The following is a 26,641-nucleotide window of genomic DNA, read 5'->3' as shown; positions in this document are numbered from 1 at the left end:
ATAAATATGCTTACAAACTGATGGCTAGTTCCTCGTACAACTATTCATTGAGAATAAAAAGGCATCAAATATATAATCAGATAAGAACGATATGGAACACAGTGTTATAATTATACACATATAATCATAGCAGCAGCTGGTCTGTCTTGCACAATTTGAAGCTTCAATAAATTTCTGGTCCAGAGATTCTATGTGTTGTGTTTCCCTCTCATGGAAACTCCAAATATAAACCTATAATTAAGTCAATCTTGTTGTAATATCCATGCTAATAGTAGTAAGACATTAAACAATTGAACTGTGCATTCACACTATTGGTATATAATTTATATATACAAATAATGTGTCATTATGTTATTAGATTATTTTGAATTAAACATAAAGTAACACTCAACCACATAATGATATATCATCTGTATACTCAAATTGTATAATAAAAGTGTGTACACAAAGCATTGTTTGACATTAAATAATTAATGCTTCTCAAAACAAGAAATAAATAAATACATACATATGATTGGGTATAACTAATTATTTTTCTTAGTGTATGATTTATTAATAACTAAATATAGTTTTTTTATACAATAAAATTATGTGTACATATTTTTGATACATAATTTAAGTACATAGATGATATATTCTCACGTAATTAAATGATTCTGAATTAAAAATAAAGTAATACTCGATCGTATAATAATATATTATCTATATACCTAAATTATATATATATAACATTTTTGTTTTTTTATTCGATGAAAAGATAAAGCATCTAATGTAGAAAAGTCTTAGTAAGAATAGATAAGAAATTCTTAGGTTAGAAAACAAAACTTTGGACTTTGAATTCAGAAGTGGCAACCCACATCTGAATTTAAGCACACAGATGATATATTTTTATATAATTAAATATTTTTTAATTAAAAATAAAATAATATTTTATTATACAATATTATATTATTTATATACTCAAATTATATACACATAACATTATCATTTTTTATTCAATAAAAAGATAAAACATCTCATGTAAAAGTCTTAGTAAGAACAGGTAAGAAATTATAAAGGGCGGTGGGTCAAAAAACAAAGCCTCGGACTTTGAATTCAGAAATGGCGGCCCAGCCCTAACTTCTCACATGTATAGTGGGGGTTGAGAGAAAGGCCGTAAGAGCCCCCGGCGAGGATCGAACTCGCGACCTTTCGCTTACGAAGCGAACGCACTACCACTATGCTACGGAGGCAGCTGACCCAGCGTTAACATAATTAAACTAAACTAGTATGGTACTTACGCAAAAAAAAAGGAAAAACTCTAGGCATTTAATTCCCAAGAAACAAATATTAAGTTTATTATGCATGGTGGATTTTTCCACCCTATATTTTTTAGGGAAATTAAAATAAATGCCCTTTTTTGTGGGGTAATAAACAAATTTACCCCAAATTTTGGGGTTAAAGTATAAATACCCTTAAATTGAAGTATTTAAACGAAAATGTCCCAAATATCCCCTTAAATACCAAAACTACCCTTCTAATTTAAATTACTATTTTATTTAAGGGTAATAAAAAATTTATCATAAATTTTGGGGTTAAAGCATAAATACCCTTAAATCAAAGTATTTAAACAAAAATGCCCCAAAATAATACCAAAACTACCCTTCCTCTATTTCTATATAAACCACATATCTTCCTTCATTTTTAACATATCTGAGAGAGATTTCTAAAGAGAGAAAATAAGTTCGTGTTCAAGATTTCGGGGGTGAAGAGAAAAGTTCGTCATTACGAGGTATTTATCCATGTCATTACTTTAATCGTTATTATTTTATTAATAATGCAATTATATGTGATATTTTATATAATAAATTATAGTTATATGTAATATGTAAAATAATAAAAATTAGATAGGTTATGCTTTAAATATTATAGTAGTATAGGATAACATGATATTACTTCAATCGTTATTATTTTATTAATAATGTAATTATATGTGATATTTTATATAATAAATTGTAGTTGTGTGTAATAAGTAAAATAATAAAAATTAGTAGGGTATGTTTAATAATATTATTTTGTCAAATTGAAGTATGAAATAGATATAATTGTGTAATAGATATCTATAAATACTATTTTCAGTCGTATTATTTATGTTGATTATATATTTGATTTAGGCAATATACAATTTAGCTCCAAATTTTAGGAGTTAAGCGAAAATACCCTTATATTAAAGTATTTAAACAAAAATGCCCCAAATATCCTCTTAAATACCAAAACTACCCTTTTAAATTAAATTATTATTTTTTAAAGGATAATGCCAAAACATGATATATTTAAGTAATCACAATATATAATAGAATTACAGAATAGGTATAATTATGTAATAGACATCTGTAAATATTATTTTCAGTCGTATTATTTATGTTGATTATATATTTTATTGTAGGATTAATCTAAACGGCTGGAGATGCTTCAATTAGATATGAGGGAAATTGGATAGAAAAGGGTGATAATGTTATAAAATATGTTGGAGGTAATAGGAAATTGATTGAAATCCCAGAACACACATCATTCGAAGAATTAATCGAAATAGTGAGCGACAAGTGTAATATAGATCGACGGATATTTAACATTCAGTTGAGTATGAAACCGAGACATCTCGACGACGGTGCTCCGATAGAAATTTCGAATGATGAGGATGTTGAGGTTCTTAACGGTCTATCTAACCTCTTCAAAGAATGTGTTCCAGTATTTGTTATAACTACATTTACTGATGATAGTTACGAGACTCAACAAGCGAATGAAGATTTTCAAGGTGGTGAGTCGAGCAGTTATCCAGAAAATCAAACTATAGGTGTAGAAGAGATGCAAAATATCCAGATCAATCTGAAACAAGAATTCTTAGAGGAAGATTTTGCACATATAAATGAAGTTAACGTTGATGCATTGTATCACGCAGAAGAATTCCTTAATGGGGGCGAAGCAACTTTTCCAGACTGGAGTGAATTTAATGGAAAGGTTGAACATCATATTCCAATCGAAGAACCAGAGATTGAAGAGAAGACCTATGGTAATAACGATATTGGAGGTACGAGTTATTTTCCAGAAATAAATCTTGCTGGTGGGAATGTTCTTACTGATGCATTTCATTGGTTACCACCTTTTCCTGATCAACCATCTACATCTAGAAACTCTAAAGCATCGACGGATACTGATTCTCCAAAAGTTGGTACATTATTTCCTAGTAAACAACATATGATTGATGCGATAACTCAAGACGCGTTTCGTAGGGGATATCAATTTAGAGTGAAAAAATCAGACACGCTTAGATGGGTTCTTGAATGTCGTAACAAAGAATGTAAATGGCGTGCACGGGCAGTTAGGGTGGGAGAAACTGATAGCTTTGAATTACGTCGTTTGGATAGCTATCACACATGTTGCAGAAATCAGATATTACCTCATCATAGGCAAGCAGGTGCTCGAGCTTTGGGGCAGATTTTGAGGACCAAATTCATTTTAGTTGATCGTATTTATCGACCGAAGGAGATCATTGCTGATATCGTCGACCGATATAAAATTGATATATCATACGCACAAGCATGGCGGGCGAGAAATTGGGCGCTTCAATCATTGAGGGGGACACCAGAAGAGTCATTTATGTTGCTGCCAGAGTATTGCCTTAATTTGGAGCGTTGTAATCCGAGGACGGTGACACATATACTAATGGATGAGGAGGATCGATTCAAATACTTTTACATGGCGTTCGGTTGTAGTATCCGTGCATTTCAACATCATATTCGATCGATTATTTGTATTGATGCTGCTTTCTTAAAGGGTCGATATCTGGGTCAACTATTTATTGTTGTCGCATTAGATGGGAATAATCAAATATATCTGCTTGCTTTTGGGATTGGTCCCCGGGAAGATCATGACACATGGTGCTGGTTTTTAACGAAGTTGCGGGATTGTATTGGTGAGGTACCTCAGTTGGCCATCATTTCAGATCGACATGTCAGCATATTTTCTGCATTGGCTGAAGTTTTCCCTGGTGTGCATCACGGTTATTGTTGTCACCATCTCCATTGTAACATGCGGTCCAAGTACAAAAAGAATGCTAAAGTCGCATGGATGTATTGGAAAGCAGCCAAGGCGTACACTGAATTTGAATTCCAACAGGTCATGAAGTCACTGTCCCGTTTGCACCCTGAGGCAACTGCATACTTGTATGAAGTGGGTTTTGATCGATGGGCACGAGCATATTTTCCAGGACATAGGTACAATGTAATGACTACCAATTATTTTAATTTCCCTATTTTTTACTTTAGCCAAAAGAAATGCCTTAGAATCTTAGCATGGAAGAAAGCCATTTTATTGGCTGAAGGGGCGGCAAATTTCCTATAAATCCCCCCTCCTCTCATGAAATATATTCACTTCTTCTTGCTTCTTTCTTTCGTTTGTCGTGCGTTTGGTTTAATAAATCATAATTCTCACCCTTACAATTCAATCACTTTGTCATTTATTCTATTATTTTATAACACATTATCAATACGATCAGCTCAGGTATATTATATTTTTATATTATATCGTTATGCTACTTAAATATTATAAATACGGATATCTCAATTGTGATGTCCCAGTTGACTTTTAATTTTTGTTATATTTCTACTTAATTTTTATTTATAATTATACAATATTTGTAACCCGAAGTTTACAAAATTATAAATCTAGATCCGAAGTTTTGAAACTCTTGAATCTAGACCTGAAGTCTAGAATATCATAAATTTAGACCCGAAGTCCTAAATATTATTTGTAACCTGAAGTTTACAATATTATGAATCTAGACCTGAAGTCTGGACTATTATAAATCTGGATCCAAAGTTCTGAATCCTATTTGTAACTTGAAGTTTACAAAATTATGAATATGGACCTGCAGTCTTGAATATCATGAATCTAGATCTGAAATCCTGAATATCATTCGTAACTCGAAGCTTACGAAATTATAAATATGTGACCTGAAGTCATAAATATTATTTGTAACCTAAAGCTTACAAAACCAAGAATCTAGGCCAGAAGTCCTGATATTATTTAAATATTTATTTTTATTGTATTCCATTTATTTGAATATTTATTTATTTGCATATTTATTTATTTGAATCTTTATTTTTATTTATATCTGATTTACAACCTGAAGTTTGTAAAATCGTGAAAAAATCATATGTATAGGCCCGAAGTCTCGAATTTTACAATTTACAACTTGAAGTTTATAAAATCAAAAGAATACATATATATAGGCCAGAAGTCCCAAGTATCATCAAAATCTTTTTTTTAGAATAATAATATCACCTTTGCAACCTGAAGTTTGCATAAAGTGTGAAAAATATGGACTTGAAGTCCAAAACATAATCAGAATACGTATTATAATATTCTGAAAACTAATTACAAAACTAGAAGTTTTGTATATATGGGATAATATATAGACCTAAAGCTTCCAAAATTAATCCCAATATTTCTCCTACAAAATCAGTTGTTTTGTAAATATGAAATAATAGTTGAACCTGAAGTTTCAAAGATTAACTCATATATATTGTTTACAAAACCAGAAGTTTTGTAAATATGACAATAATTGAACCTGAAGTTCCTAAAATTGGATGGATAATATTAAATGGGCTTTTTGCATGAGTCTCCACTAGAATTTATGAGCCTGGAAAACTAACTAAATAAAATGTCCCAGAAGAATAAATATAAGGCTATTATTTTTCGGCGTCATATCCCTGAAAGATTGCAAGCCGAAATATGGATATAATGATAAATCCATTAAATTTGTGGATAAATTTGAAAGATAGATTTGAACATCAAATTTAATAATACTCCCAATGACTCTATATTTAGTATAACTCTGTAATATTCAGAATCTTTTCTTGAATGTGGAAGATAAAATATTTTTCATATTTTATTTTATGCTCCTGTAGTAGCAATATCGGAAAAGAAAATTCTGAATTAATATTTTCTCGTTATATATCGTTCCCTGAAGTGAACGCAACTACCAGAAGTAGTTATTATGAGTATGAAATGCCCAAAATTTTATAATTAAATCCATCATATATATTTATTTTGGAGTCATGCATATTATTTTGTATTTTATTGTCATGTTCTCTTCCTTTCAATATTTTGTGTACGTTATAACTAACGTAATTTTTAAGTGAAAGGAAATGGACTCCAAAATTGAAGCGTTGACTTCAAAAGCTGATGTTGGAAACATATGTTTGGTGGATAGTGCAACAACGCACACAATTCTTAAAGAAAAGAAATTTTTCTTATCTTTAGCATTAATTGAAGCTAAAGTAACTACCATATCAGGATCAATTGATCTGATAGAAGGCTCCGGAAGAGCCACAATTATGTTAAACAATAAGACCAAATTAAGCATCAATGATGCATTATATTCAAGTAGATCCAGAAGAAATCTACTGAGTTTTAAAGATATAAGAAAAAATGGTTATCATATTGAAACCATGAGTGAAAATGGTGCAGAATTCATCTGTATAACTAGTAATACCTCCGGAAGAAGGCTTATACTAGAAAAATTGTCTGTTTTATCATCTGGATTGTATTATACAATCATAAAAGCAATTGAAACTTACACAGTATCGAACCAGAAATTCGTTAATCCAAAAGCATTTATGCTTTGGCATGATCGTTTAGGCCACCCAGGATCTACAATGATGCATAGGATTATTGAAAATTCACATGGACATACATTACAGAATCATAAAATTTTATTGTCCAGTGAACAATTCTGCACCGCCTGTTCTCAAGGTAAATTAGTAATAAGACCATCCCCCTCCAAAATTGGAAGTGAATCTCTATCGTTCTTGCAAAGGATTCAAGGGGATATATGTGGACCCATTCACCCACCAAGTGGGCAATTTCGTTATTTTATGGTTTTAATTGATGCATCTACACGATGGTCTCATGTTTGTTTATTGTCTACTCGAAATGTTGTATTTGCTAAACTGTTAACATAAATTATCAAATTAAAGGCATATTTCGTAGATTATTCGATCAAGTCAATACGGCTAGATAATGCTGGTGAATTTACATCCAAAACATTTGATGATTATTGCATGTCTATGGGGATTGAGGTTGAACATCCAGTCCTACATGTCCATACACAGAATGGATTAGTTGAGTCTCTTATCAAACGACTTCAGGTAATTGCACGTACTTTATTATTAAAAAGTCAATTACCTACTTTTATGTGGGGACATGCTATATTACATGCTGCAGCGTTAATTCGCTTGCGATCTTCTTCTTATCATCAATATTCTCCCCTACAATTAGTTTTTGGTTACCAACCTAATGTATCTCATTTGAGAATATTTGGTTATGCTGTATATGTCTCTATTGCGTCCCCTCTATGCACAAAAATTGGACTCCAACGTCGTTTGAGAATATATGTTGGATATAATTCATCATCCATTATCAGGTACCTAGAACCATTAACAAGTGATTTTTTTACTGCACGATTTACAGATTGTCACTTTGATGAGACAACTTTCCCATCTTTAGGAGAAAAGAAAATGCCTCCTGAAGTTAGACATGAACTTACTTGGTATGTACCTACCATGTCTCATTTAGATCCTCGTACACCCCAAAGTGAAACTGAAGTACAAAGGATAGTGCATTTACAAATTATTGTCAATCAAATGTCTGATGCATTTGTAGATACGGCAAAAGTGACAAGATCACATGTTTCAGCTGCTAATACACCAGCAAGAATCAATGTGACTGCTGAACAGTCCATTCGAGCCGTGACTGATCCTTCTACCTCACGCCAGAAGCGTGATAGATCTGTTGGATCAAAAGATACTATTCCTCGAAAAAGAAAGGTAAATAATCAAATAAATATCAATCATAATATTCCTCCATAAGAGGTTATAGTCCCTGAAGAGACTCAAGCCCCTGAAGTGGCACAAGTCCTTGAAGTGACACAAACCCCTGAAGTGGTACAAAATCCTGAAAAACAAGAAAATGAGAATATTGAAATATCTTTAAATTATGTTCATACACGAGAAGTGTGGAATTGTGAAACATTTATAATTGATGACATATTCTCATTTGTGGTAGCTACTGAAATTCTGAATGATGATGATTTTGAACCACGTACTATGGCTGAATGCAAACAAAGACATGATTGGCCTAAATGGGAAGAAACAATTCAAGCAGAATTAGCTTCTCTAGCAAAATGTCAAGTGTTTGGGCTTGTAGTTCCAACACCTCAAGACGTACAACCCGTTGGATATAAATGGGTATTTGTGAGAAAAAAAATAAGAAAAATGAAATTGCTAGATATAAAGCCAGATTTGTAGCCCAAGGCTTTTCCTAAAGCCCCGATATAGACTTTGATGAAACATATGCACCTGTAATGGATATAATCACATTCAGATATTTAATCAATTTAACAGTCTCTGAAAGACTGGATATGCGTCTAATGGACGTAGTTACTGCTTATTTGTATGAAAATTTAGATACTAAAATTTATATGAAACTTCCTGAAGGATACAAATTGCCTGAAACAAAAAGAGTCAATTCAAGAGGCTTGTACTCAATTAAATTACAATGATCATTGTACGGATTAAAATAATTTGGACGTATGTGGTACAATCGCCTCAATGAATATTTGGAGGGCTATGTGAATGACCCTATATGCCCATATGTCTTTATCAAAAGGTCAGAATCGGAATTTGCTATTATAGCAGTTTATGTTGATGACATGAATTTAATTAGGACTCCTGAAGAACTTCAAAAATTGCTAAATATCTGAAAAAATAATTTGAAATGCAGGATTTGGGGAAAACAAAATATTGTCTCGGCCTGCAGATCGAGCACAAATCAAATGGAATACTTATCTATCAATCAGCGTATATCGAAAAATTATTAAAACGTTTTAATATGGATAAGGCTTATCCTTTGAGCACCCCAATGGTTGTTCGGTCTCTTGATCCAAAAAATGACCCATTTCATCCTAAAGAAGAAGATGAAAAGATACTTGGTCCTGAAGTACCATATCTTAATGACATTGGAGTCTTATTATATTTGGCCTAATGCACGAGATCGGATATATCCTTTGCAGTTAATTTATTGGCCCGATTTAGCTCTGCACCAACCCGTCGCCACTGGAACGGAATCAAACATATACTTCGTTACCTATGTGAAATTAAAGATTTGCGATTATTCTATTCTGTCAAATCCCTTAAAAATCCTAGTTTAGTTGGATATGCAGATGCTGGTTATCTTTCTAACCCCCATAAGGCCAGTTCACAAACGAGATATATTTTCACTTATAATGACACAGCTATATCATGGTGCTCCACTAAGCAGACCTTGGTTGCAACTTCTTCAAATTATTCAGAAATTTTAGCTCTCTATGAAGCCAGCCGAGAATGTATATGATGGTCTGTCATCCATCATATTCGAAATGAATGCAGTTTTCCTTCTACAACAGACACTCCTACCATATTGTATGAAGACAATGCAGCATGTATAGCCCAAATTAGAGGTGGGTACATCAAAGGAGACAGAACCAAACATATCTCACCGAAGTTCTTTTACACTCATGAGCTCCAGCAGAGCAACAAGATTGATGTCAAGCAAATTAGATCCAGTGAGAAGTTAGTGTATAACATCGGTATGCGGCGGCTCAACAAGCAACCAAGTTAATCCTACTACAAAGAGGGGGAGCGTTCATCAGGGGGAGCATTCATCAGGCAAAATTTTGAAGTATTGGACAAAAGGTGCACTGTACTCTTTTTCCCTTCACTAAGTTTTGTCCCACTGGGTTTTCCTAGTAAGGTTTTTAATGAGGCAGTTTAAGCACGTCTAACGCCAACTTACAGAACATTTAATAATTATGTTTTTTTTGCTTTGGTTTTTATCCCATTGGGTTTTTCCTTAACAAGGTTAATATAATTATCTGTAAGTGGTGGATGGTGCATATTCAACCAAACATGCAACAAGAAACCAAAAATCAAAAACTGTTTTCACTGTTCATGTGGTATGAGCAGTTTTTTTGTTCTTGCAGTTTAACCAACCAAATCAACTCCAAATCCAACCGAATTCATTTCATCATAATCACAACACAATGAACTTTCTTTCAAGCTATGGATGTACACAATTGGAGTAGATTAAGGCAATCAAATTACAAGTAGAATACAGTGGCAGAAATGATAATTATGTTACAACTCTCTGCCATAATCAAAATTAACACATATACACACTCTAATTTAGATTTCTAAGGAAACATAAAGTGTAACCAAGGCATAAAGGAAAGTTCCACCAACCTTGGGGCCTTCCACCACCAATCTTCCACCAAGAATGATTGGATAAAGGAAATAAGAAAGAGAGCCAACAAAGCTCCTTCAAGTTTTCATTCCAAAGTAAAAAAACTACATTTTACAAAGCATAACCACTTTATATGGGAATAAGTGGCGGCAAGATATATGTGTACATAGCCTTTTAATAAATTAGTTCACCCTAGCCCTTAATTCACTCTAAACCACACAAAATAAGTCATGCCATACTTTAAATAAATGCAATAGGACAAAATGTTACTATTATTCCATAAAAAGTGGGCTCTTGTCTTCACCAAAGCTCTCCTTTCATCCAATTTCGTCCAACTCTCCCAATTGGGATTTGAACACCTTTTTGGGCTTCAAAATGGAGTGATGGATGGTTGTAACTTCACTTGGGCTTCTCAAAATGATGTTTGGACGTTTGGACCATTGATGGACTTCAAAAGTTACACTTTTGGATCAATTGGAGTAAGCTATTCATTTGGACCTTGGGTGGATGTAATAAGACTATATCCAAAAGTGGTTTTGGGCCAAAATTGAAGGTGCAATGCTTCCTTTGGCTTGGGATTTGTTGGAACTTCATTTTTCTTGGCTTCAAAGGTTGCATGGAGACTTAAGGATGACTTGGAACCCAAAAATGACAATGGAGCCGCATATACATCATGGTGGAAATCCAAGGGGGAGTATTATGCATGGTGGATTTTTCCACCCTATATTTTTTACTTTAGCCAAAAGAGATGGGAAGGCATTAAATGCCTTAGAATCTTAGCGTGGAAGAAAGCCATTTTATTGGTTGAAGGGGTGACAAATTTCCTATAAATCCCCCCTCCTCTCCTCATGAAATATATTCACTTCTTCTTTGCTTTCTTCTTGCTTTCTTCTTGCTTCTTCTTGCTTCTTTCTTCCTTTTGTCGTGGGTTTGGTTTAATAAATCATAATTCTCAAATTTGCAATTCAATCACTTTGTCATTTATTATATTATTTTATAACAAAGTTGTCAAAGTTTTATTTTTTTCAGGTCAAAAGACTTATTCCCACCCAAGGTACAATGTAATACCAAACTCATATCAATTAACTTTCAAAAACTCAAAATCTCACATATTAGTCAATTTTTATTAAAAATTTCAATTAAGACTAAAAGTAAAATAGTCATTTTAATAATAATATTAAAAATATCTATAATTCATTATATTTTTCCTTGAGTTTTAAAAACTAACAACTTTACTATTATATGAAGTTTTTTAATTTTGAAAAATCATATTTCTCTCCCTTCAAAACTTAGGATTTTTTTCTTTATCTCGCTTGCCACTAATGACCTTCCCTTTCAACTTTAAGTCGTAGACAAAACTCTAACCACCAAATCTTTGTCTGAATTGGATAAATCAAAATGAAAATTCACCCTAACAAAACTCTTCATTTGGATGATGTCAAAACTCTTCATTTAGATGATAAAAGCATCATCTAGAGGAGAGATGGTTTAAGGAGAGACAACAATGGTTTATGGTTGAAAAAGGAGATCGCAAGTGGTTGGAGATGGTGGTCGAAGAAGTAAAAAAAAGAAAATCTAGGTTTTGGGGGGAGGGAATGTGATTTTTCAAAATTGTAAAATTTTAAGGATTGATGAAATTATTAATTTTTAAAATCTATGAAGGAAAATATAATAAATTATATATTTTTTAATATTATTATTAAAATAATGATTTTACCTTTAATTCTAATTGAAAAGTTTAACATAAATTCTTTTATGAATAGGACTTTCGTTTTTAAAAAGTAAAGGATGTGAATTGAAATTACACTTTCCTTGAGTGGGAATAAGATTTTGGCTTTTCATTAAATATTATTACAAATCCAAACCAAACAAGGACAGGTGGCAAAGTAAGATGGATTTTATATCCTACCGATGTGTACTTATCACTCCTCCCATGCCTCGCATTGCCGTCTATAAAAGTTTGTCCCTTCTCAAGCACAGCCCGTCTGTTAATTCAATCATCAATTCCCTTTTGGATCCATAGATTTTTCTAGGGTTTTTAAATTCACTGTTTAACCTCTAAACCCCACATAACAGAATTTCAAAATTTTAAAAAATATTCTATTTACGAACAAGCTCCTTGCATTGGGGTTTATTTCTCGGCGAGCCAATCGGATTTTATTGTAGCGGTTGTTTGCTCAATTTCTGCTTCTTCAATGCTGGAAATCTTACGGAAGCGCTAGGGTTGAACGGTAAGCATTGTTTTTGTCAACAGTTTTGAACCATTATTACTTTTGTTTCGGTTTTGTTGTGAGAGTGAGTTTCTAGGGTTTTGTGCAAGAAACGATAATTGAGCTCTGCGTACGGCTACATGGAATCTTGATTAGAGTTCGTCTCATTAATTTTTTTTTTGGGATTTGTTTGTTAATGTGATTTGAAAGATTTAAATGATTCAGAATCTTTGATATTTTCTTTTCTTTTTTTTTTGTTTTTGTAAATTTTTTAAGCAAACTCGAAGAATCATTACTGATAAAATACGAGTAGTCGGTGATTGATGCGAATTTTTGGGAATATTTGGAATACAATGTGGAGTCTGGCTACAATAGTAGGAGCAGATAAGTGATATGAGTAGTTGAATATGAGCGATGGAGGTGGGGAGAGTGGAAGTAAGCATGAACAACTACGCACAAAGAGAAAATTTGGTGGCGATGACTTTGCCCAAGCAATTGCCAAGATTGCTGTAGCACAGGTATGCGAGAGAGTGGGTTTTCAGACTTTTCAACAGTCTGCTCTTGGAACATTGTCTGAAATTGCTGTGCGATATGTGCATAATATTGGAGAGGCTGCCCATTTCTATGCAAATTTAGCTGGTAGAACTGAGGTTAATGCTTTTGATATCTTTCAAGGATCAGAAGAGTTGGGATCAACACAAGGGTTTTCAGGTGCTTCTGATATTGATCACTGTCTTACTAGTTCAGGTGTAGTTCGGGAGCTTATTCAGTATGTTAATGAAGTTCAGGACATCCCATTGGTGTATTCTATACCACGTTTCCCAGTTGTTAAAGATCGAAAACCAACATCCAGTTTCTTGCAAATTGGAGAGGAGCCTCCTGATGAACACATTCCACCTTGGCTGCCTGCTTTCCCTGATCCCCAAACTTATCTTCAATTGCCCACTCAGAATGAGAAGGAAACTGATTCTGAAACTGAGAAGATTGAGCTGGGAAGGCAGCAGAGAAAGATGGAAATGTCGATGTTGAATTTGCAGCAGCAATTTTCCGGCAATGGACCACAAGGACCTTCCTTATTTGCCCATAGAGACAATTCTAAGGATAAACAGGCAGCAGAAAGTAATCCATTTCTTTCTGCTCTCCTGCATTTTGAGGAGAAGGAAGTAGGTTCTGTGCCTATTCCTGCTAAGCTTTCAAAGGAAGTAGCTTCCGAAAATCCTGTTGCAGAAAACCGTGGGGTGTTTAATCACATTTCGGTGCTGCAGACATTTTCACCAGCTATTGAAGCAATGAAGAATAAGTTGTGTAATTCCGAGGAGGAACAGGAAAAGCTTCTTATGAACCAGAGGCCTGCTGTGCAATTTAAGATTGGACTTGGAAAGAAGTCATTGGGTAAACCACTTAAATTGGGTCCACAGCACAGGGATGCTGAGATGATTTCTGCTTGGTTTTGCAAGGATGATAAGAAGGATGAGAAGAAAAGGCGAGCTGGAAAAATACTGAAGGACTCTATGGAAAACACTCAGGAATTAGCTCAGTTGTAAAATAGTTTATTTTTATTAGAGTTTGTATACTTATCTAGGAAACTTGGATTCAGCTTACTTAAAGACAAGGACATATGATTTTCTACATATGAACCTTTTAGAATGGATTTACAAACTGCTAGAGGGAAATGCAATTACTCTAACAAGTTATTGAGGTAGGTGTAAGTCAATATCCATGATAGACCCTCTCAGTGATTCTTTTAATTGAATTCTTGATATTTCTTTGATGATCTTATAGTGAATGGATTCATGTATGTTTCCATTGCTGGCTCTTTTCTGTGTTTGCTCTCCATACGTGTAATGTGCTGATTCTAACTGAATTTTGTAGAAATTATATCATGTTGATCTTATTTTAATTGAACACTGGGTTATATGGTAACTCTATTCTTTAAAACAAATAAAAATTGTAGGAAGTTGGCATCATTTTCTTCTGAGTTATTATACTTAGCTTTTTTTCTTTTCTTTTTTTTTTTTATATGTGTTTCCCAAATTGACTACTATACATATATACATGCATACATACATCGATGTTACATAAAGAAATTAACTAGTACTTCGAAATGGTTTGTTATTGTTGGAAGGAAAACAATTAAGATAGGTGCTTACATTTTTGTTGCGATGGAAAAATTTATGGGTTAATTTCAAGTTTTAGTTGTATGTTGGATAATCCAGCACAAGTATCTGAGTTCTTGAGTGCTCATTTCTAATACAAGTGCTTTAGTCGACTGGGATTTGTAACTATAGTGAAGAGATTATGATAGATAGAGGCTAAGAGAAGATTTTTCAAATAAAATGTTTAGCTTTGGGAAATAGTTACAGGAACTTGAGAATTTTGAGGACTTCGGTAGGTAGTTCTTGAGTGCTGATTTCTAATATAAGTGCTTTAGTCTACTGGGATTACTATAGTCAAGAGAATATGATAGATAATGACTAAGAGAAAAAACTTTAAATAAAATCATTAGCTTTAGGAAATTGATACAGGAACTAGAGAAATGTGGGGACTTCTGTAGCTAATTAGATATTAATGAACATAAAAATGTGACCATCTTCTGTCTGAGTATTTTAAGAATTTTTTTATTAGACTGTTGTCACTAGATAAATCAATAAGAAATCTTCTTGTGGAAGCTGGGGAAATTTTCCAGATAGAGATTTCTCCATTTTGTAAGGAGTTAATGAGATATCCCATCTGATTTACTGCTAAATTTAACATATGTATGGAAAACCATTTTAACTTTTCATTGTCCCAATGATGCCAACTAAAAAGAGCAATTTTTCATTTGATAAAGCATAGAAAGACCTGATCATCATACCATGGAAATGTTGAAACCAAAAAAAAATCCATTATTAACTGGTTACTACCTTTGAAACTCCAAGAAATTTGAAGTTTCTTGGACTAACCACCCGATATGTTTGGAAGTTACTTTATCTTTGACAAATGTGTCATTGGAAGTTGATCTTGCAACATGTTTGAGATTCTAATCGCGTAAACTCTTTTTCCATAGCTACTTGTCTCAGCTCAGCCAGGGAGAAAAGGTTAAGAAATGGAAAAACAAAGTTATGCATGAAATCTTCATATGTCGGTGATCGGTCAATGAGATTCTGTTGGGGCTCAGGTATACGTGAGGAAGAAGGATAGGAAGAAAGTAGGAGGGACAAATGGAGATGACTCAAGAGGGATAATGAAGATGTACCAGGTTAAGAGTAACATAGCTGATAAGGGTCATTCTAAAGTTATGCAATTGGTAGGAGGGTGTTCAGAGTTGCACGCACCGATTCCACATCAAATCAAGGGGAGAGCAGCATCCTTCCAACAGAAGGTGGGGTCCACCATTACACTCAAGTCTGACATGGCAGCTCAGGGGAGAGGCAGCAAGGAAGAGTGGGAGAAGGCTGTTATAATGGAAGAGAAGGGGCCAAGAAAAGGGAGGGAAAATCAGTTAGAAAAAAATAAGGAGGGACCAGCCTTGGGAAAGCTGGTAGGGTCTTTGTGGTGTTCCGGCGTCACTGAGAATTGGGGTTCATAGATGAGTGGGATGTTGCTCATCAATTTAGTAATGCAATAGAGGAGTTTGTAATAATTGAATTGAAATTGTTGAACAATATTCAATAAAAATTTCTGTTTCAATTGTGTCTCATAGTACATTGTTACAACTTTAAACTGTCGATGATAAAAAGAAGTAATTGATTCTGATTCTAAAAACTTCCGAGCAGAAGGGCGCATTGTGAGTGGGAACTGAAACCTCATCACATTCCTCCCAAAATTGTTCCTCTTCTGGTCCTTTTCTTTGGCAAAGAGAGACTTAATTAGTGACCTTGATAGGTTTTCAGTAGTCCCTTGTTGAAGTTTTCTAGTCTTTGATCTCCTTTGACTTAGATGTAGCTGACTTAGATTTAGCTTGTATTGTATGTTGTATATTGTCTTTTGTATACCTTTCTGAGTTTCTCATTTTACATCTCTAGTTCTTGTCAAGTATTCTGGATATAGATTATTTAGTCTTCTGTGTGGTGCATCAGTTTTTGCTAGTATGGTTTGTTTTCTGAAATTTGGGGCTGATTCTATTTTCTCTTTAAGCCAGAAATGATGACCTTTATATGTCGTAATCTGTTAATCCACATTTTGTTGGATATATCAACCATTGCTTTTCTAGTAATTCTGGCAGTTGTCTTATTATGTTGGATCTCTCTGTTCAGTCAGATTGTTAGTTTACTGTCTGTAATTAGATTGATGTAAGTCTTGTCCACCTTCAATTCTTCAACAATTCTGACGGATGAATGAGTTCAGGAATTGGCTTGTATAAACTGCTATCACTACATTTATTGAACTCAATTTTCTCTCAAGATTTGTTCAAGTTCTTGCTCTTAATGATTGTCTTTTTTTTTTTTTTTTTGAATCTCTATAAATATTATTTGAATTGTAGTATTTTGGGTTACTCTAGATCTCTCCAAAACTTGGTGAACAAATTCTGTTATTAAGGTATTTATTCAGTTATTTTTTAACAAAGGATCTTATCACTATGCTGTCAGATGCATGGATGTATTATTTTTGTTGAAACTCTTTCAGTCTTTACCATCTTAAATTTCCCAATATCATTTCCTGAGTTCTTGACTTTTCGCATATATTCATTTTGTCTAAGAGTTACATTTGTGCAGTCATCATTCAAACAATAAAAATAGGATTAGTTTGATGTATGTAGTATATAGCTGATATTAACAGAGGGACAAAGTCATATGTTCTATAAATAAAAGCTGTATAATATGTTCTTTTGTTCTTTAAATAAAAGTTTAATGAAATACAGTCTTACATTCTCTATATGTATATGTTCATAATCCTTCTTATTATTTTAGCCTGTAACACCTTTCGACAACAAGAGGTACATTAATTGTAGAATTTAGTGGTGCTACTGCATCTGAAAATCTGTGTTTACTGGAAAAGGACTCTTGCCCTTTTTGGATGTCTTATGATGTATTTGAGACTACTGTCAACTATGCAGAGTTTTTTTGGTTGGGGACACTTCTTTATTTTAAGCATTGGCATTGCCTTACTACTACCAAATGGCGGTTATATAATTTACAGTTTCTGAAAGTAATCTTTTAGCAGGCCTTATAGGTGTTTTGAAAGAAGCGAGTTAGGCAAGTTGCTTGTTTTTCAGCTGATAAGAGTGCTGCTTAGTTCATTTGTCATGTTGAGTTAATGCTTTCTACAACATCTTTGTTCTGTTTTGTTTATTTTAACCATCAGCTGTGTCTTATGACTATCAAATGGTGGCAATATATCTAGTGGTAAAAAGATTTTTAGCTACATTTTAGTGGTGTATTATGTCTTCTGAACATTACTGATTTGGCATATGTTCTGGGTGCTCTAGTTCAGAAAATATGCAGAATGTCTGATAGGGTTGTGTATTTTTGCTGAAAGAGAATGAATTAGTTTAGTCTGCATGTTGAGCTGACAATTAACCAAACGTCTATCTTTTTGTATTTTCTTCTGACAGCAAGTACCAACAGAATCGGTGGCAGCCATGTTGCATATTATTTATTCAAGAGCATGGATGAATGACAGAGAAAGTAAGTTTATTTTTAGGTGTACATCTAGTTTACATGTATGTTAAAAGCTCCTAGTGGAAATTATATGGTTAATAAGGCACAATTTGCAGTCTAGGATTACTCTGATTTAATCCTGAAGAAGTTAGACATATAAATCAAAACAAACCCTGCTGTAAAACCCTTTTCCTCTAAGAGAGATGATAATGAGAGAGGAAACTAAAACCTATTTCATCAGGAGCACTACTTGGAGAACAGCTGCCTGCAATGCCTACCAGGCTGACCTTGCGGACCAGTTTTCTCATGCTGCACAATCTCACTTATCAAGTCTTTGAAGATCAGCCGCTCAACATCCAACACTATCCAAGAGATTTCACTCTGGTAACCTGCCCGGTTCATTGATCCATGCATAAGATCTTGCCTTAAACTGTCATACTCATCATCTAAGCTGCAGTTTGATTGTTTAATTTGTAGACAATCTACCTCTGAACACAAATCTCTTAGAAGCTGCAGCCTTTGTGACGCTTTCGTAGCCTTACTTGCTGAGAACCATTGCTTGGAAGAATGCACCAACACCAACTTTTGGACTAAAATTTCATTAACAGCATCAAATACTAGTTTCCTTCGAGATTTCTCAGGAGTGAATTCTGAATGGACAACCTTCATACCTTTGTATTCATCATCTAAAAACCTGGTGCTACCTTCAGCTTGTTCCAGAACATGGAATAAATTAGGATTGATCAAGTGGCCTGATGGATGAAGCTGAATAGTCATGAGACTAGCTTCAAAATCTCTGAGGAGACCTGATACTAACAATATCTCTGAAATGTATCTATGATCTGGATTTGTGCTGTCATGGATGGGTGCAATTTCATCCATGATAGATTTCTCATGAGTGGGGATTATATGCATAAGATTTGGAACTAAGTGCTTGGTGTTTTTTACTTCTCTATAATCCTCGGAGCTGAAACTGGGTTTTCTGCAGTGAGATAAATAATTTAGGTTTGGTCGATTCCACTCTGCTTCATCAGAATTCACCGCCTCAATGTCTGTACAAAGTAAAACAAAATCATTATGTCAGAAGTCTCTGACCCTCCAAGAAATAATCTGTGTACTGTTCCTATGTTAGAATCCTCTTTACGGCTGCTGCTGGTGGTTGAGGCAAGAAGAGAGAACCTATATTAGCTGCTAAACTGGGAAATCAGGTTACAATCAGGCCACAGCTACTATATTTCTTATATCTTTATATTTTAATTTTCTTTATAGTAGTTGTACTCAAGCTATAGTTCTTCTGATGGATATAAAAGATTTGTTCAAGGGCACTCTTGTTCACATTCATACTGGCTGTTAGAATTAAGACTGAATTAATCTCTTTTCAATATTTATGTTTAGGGAAAGCATTGATCAGTGTAGCATTGTCTTATTCACTACATAAAACCTAAATTGATGATAAGTCAATGCCATAGAGCTCACCTCTAAAGGAATGTGATATCTTTTTCACTGGAGAAGGTGGCTCATCTCTGTAGAATGTTGCATCAAGAACAGAGACAGGACTTGGTTGTTCTAGCCCAGTTTTTGCAGGTTCTGCCATTGACTTGTCTTCGATGTACCTTGGTGCTGGATCCTAAATGACAGAAATCAAAATCATTAGTGGATGATCAAAAAAATTTCAGAATAAGCACAAGTGTTATTCATACTTTATGGCCTTGTTGCTGGAAGAAGCCATCATGAATCTTATCAGTTCTATCAATGCTTGTGACTTCAATGTCAACATGTGAGGCTGTGCTAATATTGCTTTCAGATTGGAGAGAACTAGCATCACCTTGGTGGCTTAAATCTCTTGCATCACTACTGATGTCGCTCATTTGGTCATCACTTTGCAGCACATATGAAGATTGCAATCTAGATCTCCTATGTGGAGAACCTGATTCTTTTGGTTGCCTCCTAGTCTTGCTGAAATCAGATGAAATTGTGGAACGAGATTGCCTCTCCAACCCAAGTTTCTTTTCTGGCAGTCTTGTGTTCATGAACTCAGAGCTCACTCTTGACTTGCTTTTTCCAGCCGTAAGTAGAGAAATCTTTGAAGTTTGGGCTGATCTCAAAGTTTTGGCACTGGAATTCTTATTTATGAGATGAAGTTGTTGGCCCCTAGGGTCTCTCTGGTGAGTGGTTCTTGGAGTTAGATCTTTAGCTGATTGCTTGTCAACGGATTCTGTTCTGCTCTCTGAAGATTTACCAGGGCGGAATCTTTGGAAACCTAATAAATCCTCAGGTAGAATTGCTGAGGAAGCAGAATTACTGTTCTTTTCAGTGCATTTAGCTGCTTTCATAATCACAATTGGGGATTTAGGACTTCGCGGAGAACCTGTCCCTTTGATTCTGGCAGATGTTGGGTTAATAGCTTCTTGGTTTTTTGAATTTGCCAATCTTGAGCTCTGATCAATACTATATTTATTGCCTCTTCGTGGCATGAATGTTGGAGTTTGATCTTCTTTTCTGCTTTCTAATGCCTCTTTTGTCTTCTGCATCGCTTCAAGTATTTGTTTAAGAGCTCTGAGGTCCTTTCCAGACTTGAACTCAAGTTGTGCCAACCTTTTCTCAATGTCCCCATAAACTGAAAAAGATGAGTTTAGGGCATTAGTCTGAGTTTCTTGAGTCTTTAAAGCTGGTGCATGACCTTTGCTCCCATCAAATTGTCTCCATGGAGCAGGCTCTATAGGAACCTTGCAGCTTGCTATGGACTTCTTGACTGAGTCAGCATTTTTCATCTTCGGTGATACAGGTTCCTTCATAGAATTCCGTGGGGATCCACCTATTCGATTTTGCTTGTTGCTATCAGCAGTTCTTGATATTCTTGAGAAGGAATCACATTCACCATATGAGGCTGTTTTCCTATGACCTGGCTGATTCCCATCAGTAGACACTGGATCTGAACAAGCTTCCAATCCCATCAACTTTGCTACAACACTTGATGGTCGATTGTAACATCCAAGTTCTTGCTGTTGGTTCAAAATATTGTGAGAGTTCCCATGACCCCTCTGCAGGTCACCTAGGAGATAATTTGATTTCATTTCAGCAGCGGAACCCCTCATGGAGCGCTCTCTACTGTCCAGTGACAGTCTTGGGAGCTCTTTCAGCTTTCTGATCGATTTAAATGCCTCACGTGATTCCCGACTGTCATAAGAGAACCGAGGAGCATCCTTTACTGCAAAACCATCCTTCTGTTCATTAGACTTCCTAGGTGCTTCTTTCAGCTTGTCAGGGACCCGAAATTCTTCATTAACACCCAAAAATCTGGACTTGGCAGGTTTTGGCTGCTGCAAAGGCCTTGGAGAATCCATGTGTTTCAAGATTTGTCCCCCAGCATTCTCTTTGGTCAGAGTTCTAATTGATATCCCGCGAGCTTCTCTGTACATAGAATCTTTCACAATATTTCGGATATCAATAGGTTGCTGGCTTAACCACAAAGGATCCTTTGGTTGGTATATGGGTGAGTCCCGAACAGGAGTTGCTGCTAGATTTGATTGGCCATGTGAAGATGGTTCTGTCTGAGATTGTTTATTGCAGTCTACAGATGAGAAACTGGATGAACAAGAGGAAGATGAAAATGACGTTCTGGACGATTCAGTCGAGATTCTTTGTTTCTCTTTCATGTCCCTCTTGACATGTTTGTCCTGCAATTTTAAATTGCATTGTCTTTAGAAATTTCATTTAAACTTATCAGCGATGAATTCACCAAAGTTCTAAATCCTTACTGTTGTTGGCTGTGGTACAGTTTTAGACTTTGCTCCATTGTTATCTTTTTGACCTGCAGAAATCTCAAACTATGAGTTCTTGAAATAGAAATACAAATCTTAATAAAATATTGACAGAGCTATGACAATACTTAATAGTGCAGAACTCAGAAAGGTGAAAAATGAAATTTAAAGCCAAATCCAGAAAACTGAAATTAGAAAAAATTGACAGATAACCCGCACAAACATTTTGAGCGGCAAAACTCAGCATATCAGAATTTGGGCTCAAGTCTGTTACTGTTAGAACTTGGGCAATTCTATGCAAACAGGTAAGTAGGGTCAAGTAAAATCAAGTCTTTGTTCGATATGTGTGTGTGTGAATAATTACTTTGAATTGTTCATACAAAATTTTTTTCAGAAAGTAAATTAATCTTCTGCAAAACATATGGAACGTATCATAAAAATAAACACAACTGCTATCTATAAGAAGCTCTGACTTTATAGAAATTAGTAAAAGAAACATGGAAACTCGGATATTTCCATGAATGTAAAAGGAACTACCTGGTGGAAGCCTTTTCTGGTTCTGGTGAATGCGCCGGCTGCTCAGGAAATGGCGGTGGTGAAAGAGCTGAAAGATGCCATTCATGCATCCAATCTGTTTCTGCAGATCTGGATTTTCATCTGATATTGAATGAAGAAGCTTTGCAGACATTTTAACTCACAAACAAGAAAAATTCAAGACTTTGCAGCTTGCACTACCCCCTCAGTGGTTTCAACATCCCATTTCTGAGAACAAATGAAAAGAGAAAATTCAGGTGACCCGGAAAAAATATCAGGTTTTGTGCTAAAGCTTCAAAACATAACAGCATTCATTGACAAAAAGTTTGCATAAACTTTTCAAAGCTGAGAGGTCATATATGATAATATCTTCACAGCAAACTCACCAGCTATAGACTACTGTTGCTTTGGTGGGCAATTTGCTCGATGCAATAAATACTCAACAGGCTTTCCCTTTAAGAGTTCTTTATCTTTTCTAGTTTCAGAGAGTTTTATGAATGACACGAGAATGAAGGAGGTGATTTAAAGAGAAAAGAGAGATACACAGAACCCCACATTATTTTCTTTAACCATGAGAATAAGAGGAGTAAGATAAAGTTTTGTTTGTGGATTTCACACAGTTAGGCAGACAATATCTTCTGCAAAAGCCAAGAGGAACAAAAACGATGAAATATCAAGGGCCCCTTCAAGAAAAACAGTTAACCCAACTAGCCCCCACCTTTGAAGGACTAACAAATGAGAATTCTGCAGCTCCAAGAAGAGATGTTTTTGGGGTTCCCACACACCACAAAACAATACTTTGTCTTCTGGCTCTCTTTCTCTAGTCTATATATATATATATATATATATATATATATATATATTGCATGTGAAAATCTCAATGAGGAGAATGAATGAGCATTAATCTAATAATCCTAAAGGACAGGTTAGTAGTTTAAGTTTAGAAAAAAGAAGATTTGTGGGTGAAGATTAGATCTGGTTAAGTTTATGATCACATTTCCACCATTTCCATGTGGACAAAATAATGTTGGTGGGTCTGTATTCAGGACCTCTCATGTGGAGTCTGTCAGATAGTGAAAAAAATAAGAAAGTGGATTTATGTACTGGAAAGCCTGCATTTCTCTAATTTCTATACACTTTTCTCAACCAATCCCTCCAACAGATTCCCAATTTTTTCCTGTTTTTAAATAGTAGGAAAACCATGTGCATTATTTCCTCTACACTTTGCTTTCATCTTTTTCTTTTTTCTCTGCTAATTTTCTGTTCTGGTAGTGGTTGGTAATTTTAGAAACTTAACTGCAATAACAATGAGCCTAATCCTTGGCTGCAATGTTTCTGTAAAATTCTCATAGCTTGCCTGTTTTTGTTATGCTTCTGTAAAGCATATTTGCTGTGTCTGCCTCAGGTTAATAGATTGTACAGATGAAAAAATTAATGTGACTTCTTTTATTAAACAAGTCTGGAGATATGATTAAATTGTTGGAATGCCAAGGTTCTCAGATTCCTCCAGGGAAAGCAAACATTTTCAGAGGACCTGACAAAAATACCTTGGAAGACATCTTCCATTTCTATTCCATGAGGTTTAGCTTGTAATTTATGGAACCTAAATTTTGCATCATAAATTATAATACTCCCCTCAAGCAATACTATACATACAAACAAATTATACAAACTGAGATAATAACATCTGATTAAATTATTTTAAAGTAAAAAAAAAATTAAATAAATAATCATATCACATAATCACAAATTTTTACATCAGTTTGTATAAATAAATTTATACAATTTGTTTGTATATATAATTTTATTCTTATTTTATCTATAACTAGAGTGATTTTTTTTTATCAACCAAAGGAAACTATTTTAACAGCAAGCCATGTAAGTTTTTTTATTTTAACAGAAAAATGTCTTCAATATTTAATGTTAAGTAAAATTTTTTTAACCTTTTCTGATAGAATAGACAGAGTTATATCATAATTCAGTCATCTCTGACTATACTTCTCAACATTTTTATCTGCTTTCCACAAGAATTTCACCTTTATCACAAGGTAAAAATTCTAACAACTTAGGTGTTAGATTTTCAGTAAAATAAAATCATAACAAAATAAAATAATTGAAATAAATTTGGTAAACATAGAACTCAAAATTCATGTAACAAAGGCTATAAATGGTTTTACCTGCACCACTCTCTGAACTTAGAATTCAGGCTTCCAATTTTATACCATAATAGTAGAATCACGTATTATATTATGTATCAAAAATCAAATATTTTGTATAATGTATTGTATATCGTTTTATATTATATAATATATTTTTTTAAAAATAAAATAATAAAAAATACAAATTGACATATTATCATTTTAGAAAATATCATAAATAATCTTAAAAATTTTTAATTTCTTATATATATTTTGCTATATCATTATTTTTTATAAAAGGTATATCGATCTATATTAATAATATGTAATGTATCGTAGTATACATATTATATCGTATAATACGTTTAATATATCTTATTAAATTAATATATCTTATGATACAAATTATTTTTTATTTATACCATATCATATTGTAAAATACTAATGCCATATTTTATATTATAATCTTATGGAAGAAAAATCTTATAAAATAATGAAATTTTGACTTTTTTTTTTAATATTATAAATTATAATTAATTAAGAATATATTTAGATTGAAAGAAGGAGCGAAGCATGTGCTCTGCTTTTCCAATGAGTTGTACCATGGACTTGTATATTTTTTATTTGCCTTTCTGGGGAGACCCATTAATTATAATTAAAATTTATTTTATCCTAAAATAAAACAACCAGTATATTAAAATAGGAGAGAAAATTTGGAATTAAAATAAAATAATATATTTATTATTTTATTTAATAATAATAAATGTCTTGTGTTGGTATTAGTGTTTAATATCTGAAAATGGATAGGGATTCATCAATCCAAAAATCAAAAATTTAAGATTAACTTAAGTTTAGAATGGTTAACTCTAGATTATGTTAGATTCGTTCGAATTACAAATAATAAAATTAGAGGAGAAAAAATACCCAAAAAGTAAATTTTGAAAACTTTTTTGTTTAATTTATCAATCCAAACAAAACGTAAATTTTAATTGATTTAATTCAGTTTTACAGTTTAAACTAAATTATATATATCTTCGAATTATATATATATTGAATATATTTATTGAACAATGTTTAACCATAAATGTGTCCATTAGTTGGTTTTAATTATGCTACTATTATTATGACGATTCGACCAACCAATTTGAGTTTTAAAGGTTCTCGTGTTTGTATTCGTATTTTTGTTTTTTGTCCAAATTCATGTTTATCACCCTTTTCTATTTTTGAGTATAAAGATAAAATTTCATATTCTTAAAGATAAAATTTCACGTTCTTGAAATTAAAAGCAAAGTTTTGTTTGAATTTGGGATTTAATAAATGTGAACAACCATTTAAGAATATTAAATATACCTAATGCATATTAATGAAAGGAGACATGCAATGTCAATGCAAGAGTGTGAAGAAGAAAGTTGCAATGGAAAAGGATAGGAAAAGGGAACAAACCCACATGCAAAAAGGAAGAAAGTTCACATCACAAGCACAATCACTATCACAATCACATGACAAGAGAGATGCAAAACCATAAGCTTCCTCAAAATGCAGGGACCAATCTAGCTAAGCCAATCTTTCTATCTTCTACTTCTTCCTAAAACCAGGCTCCAACATTAAGCAATCACCCATCACCTTCCATGATTCCCACATTTTGTCTTCCACTATGCTTGCATGTGAATTATTACCCACTTCAATTATTTAGTGGGGTTTTCTAGGTCAACTAGAAAAAGGATTATCCCTATAGCTAGGAAAGTTCCTGTTCATATTGTATGGAGTTTCATAAGGTGTCGTGTGAGCATTAAACAAGGGACGGTTTCATTTAGAGAGAGATTATGTGTAGTTCATTTATATTATTGTAGGGCAAGTCAAGATTCCATTCTTATCCACAAACTTGATCCGTTTTCACATGAGAGTGAATTTGATATAGCTTGAAAGATCTTGTAGATCTAAGCTTAGGGTGTAAGAATTAATCCTGCAAAAGGTGTTGAAAAGTAACCACTTTTTTTCGTAATACCTCTTAAACAATTAAGCAAAATAAATGAACTCCAAGTTCTAGGCTGTTTTTGCTAATTCAAGGAAGAGAATGGTGAAATGTAGAGGTGGGTTAT

The 26,641-nt window shown here is 33.7% G+C and overlaps 2 protein-coding genes and 1 non-coding gene across 4 annotated transcripts; 1 reads left to right on the top strand and 2 right to left on the bottom strand.

Annotated features, from left to right (window-relative positions):
* Positions 1-1,160: 1,160 nt before the first annotated feature.
* Positions 1,161-1,232, bottom strand: TRNAT-CGU. The gene has a single exon. It is a non-coding gene; the product is annotated as a tRNA-Thr (tRNA).
* Positions 1,233-12,231: 10,999 nt separating this feature from the next.
* LOC123197363 (transcription initiation factor TFIID subunit 8-like) lies at positions 12,232-16,209 on the top strand. Of its 2 annotated transcripts, XR_006497866.1 has the most exons (3): positions 12,232-12,551; positions 12,807-14,229; positions 15,577-16,209. XR_006497866.1 is itself a non-coding variant. In XM_044611623.1 (2 exons), exon 2 carries the CDS (start codon positions 12,938-12,940, stop codon positions 14,072-14,074), a length of 1,137 nt encoding a protein of 378 aa, XP_044467558.1. In that variant the 5' UTR covers positions 12,232-12,551; positions 12,807-12,937; the 3' UTR covers positions 14,075-14,340. The 2 variants fall into 2 exon arrangements, 1 of the variants encoding a protein (XP_044467558.1); XM_044611623.1 differs by lacking the exon at positions 15,577-16,209 and having other exon boundaries at positions 12,807-14,340.
* Positions 16,210-18,082: 1,873 nt separating this feature from the next.
* On the bottom strand, positions 18,083-23,196 carry LOC123197362 (protein LONGIFOLIA 2-like). Its single transcript, XM_044611622.1, has 6 exons — positions 22,791-23,196; positions 22,408-22,632; positions 21,868-21,920; positions 19,810-21,786; positions 19,586-19,736; positions 18,083-19,161 (listed from the first exon to the last, which is right to left on the bottom strand). Exons 2-6 carry the CDS (start codon positions 22,556-22,558, stop codon positions 18,356-18,358), a joined length of 3,138 nt encoding a protein of 1,045 aa, XP_044467557.1. The 5' UTR covers positions 22,559-22,632; positions 22,791-23,196; the 3' UTR covers positions 18,083-18,355.
* Between the last annotated feature and the right edge of the window lie 3,445 nt (positions 23,197-26,641).

Source organism: Mangifera indica, chromosome 15 (genome assembly GCF_011075055.1).
Source record: "Mangifera indica cultivar Alphonso chromosome 15, CATAS_Mindica_2.1, whole genome shotgun sequence".
In the NCBI taxonomy this organism is placed as follows: Eukaryota; Viridiplantae; Streptophyta; class Magnoliopsida; order Sapindales; family Anacardiaceae; genus Mangifera; species Mangifera indica.
This window is presented reverse-complemented; position numbering and strand designations above follow the sequence as displayed.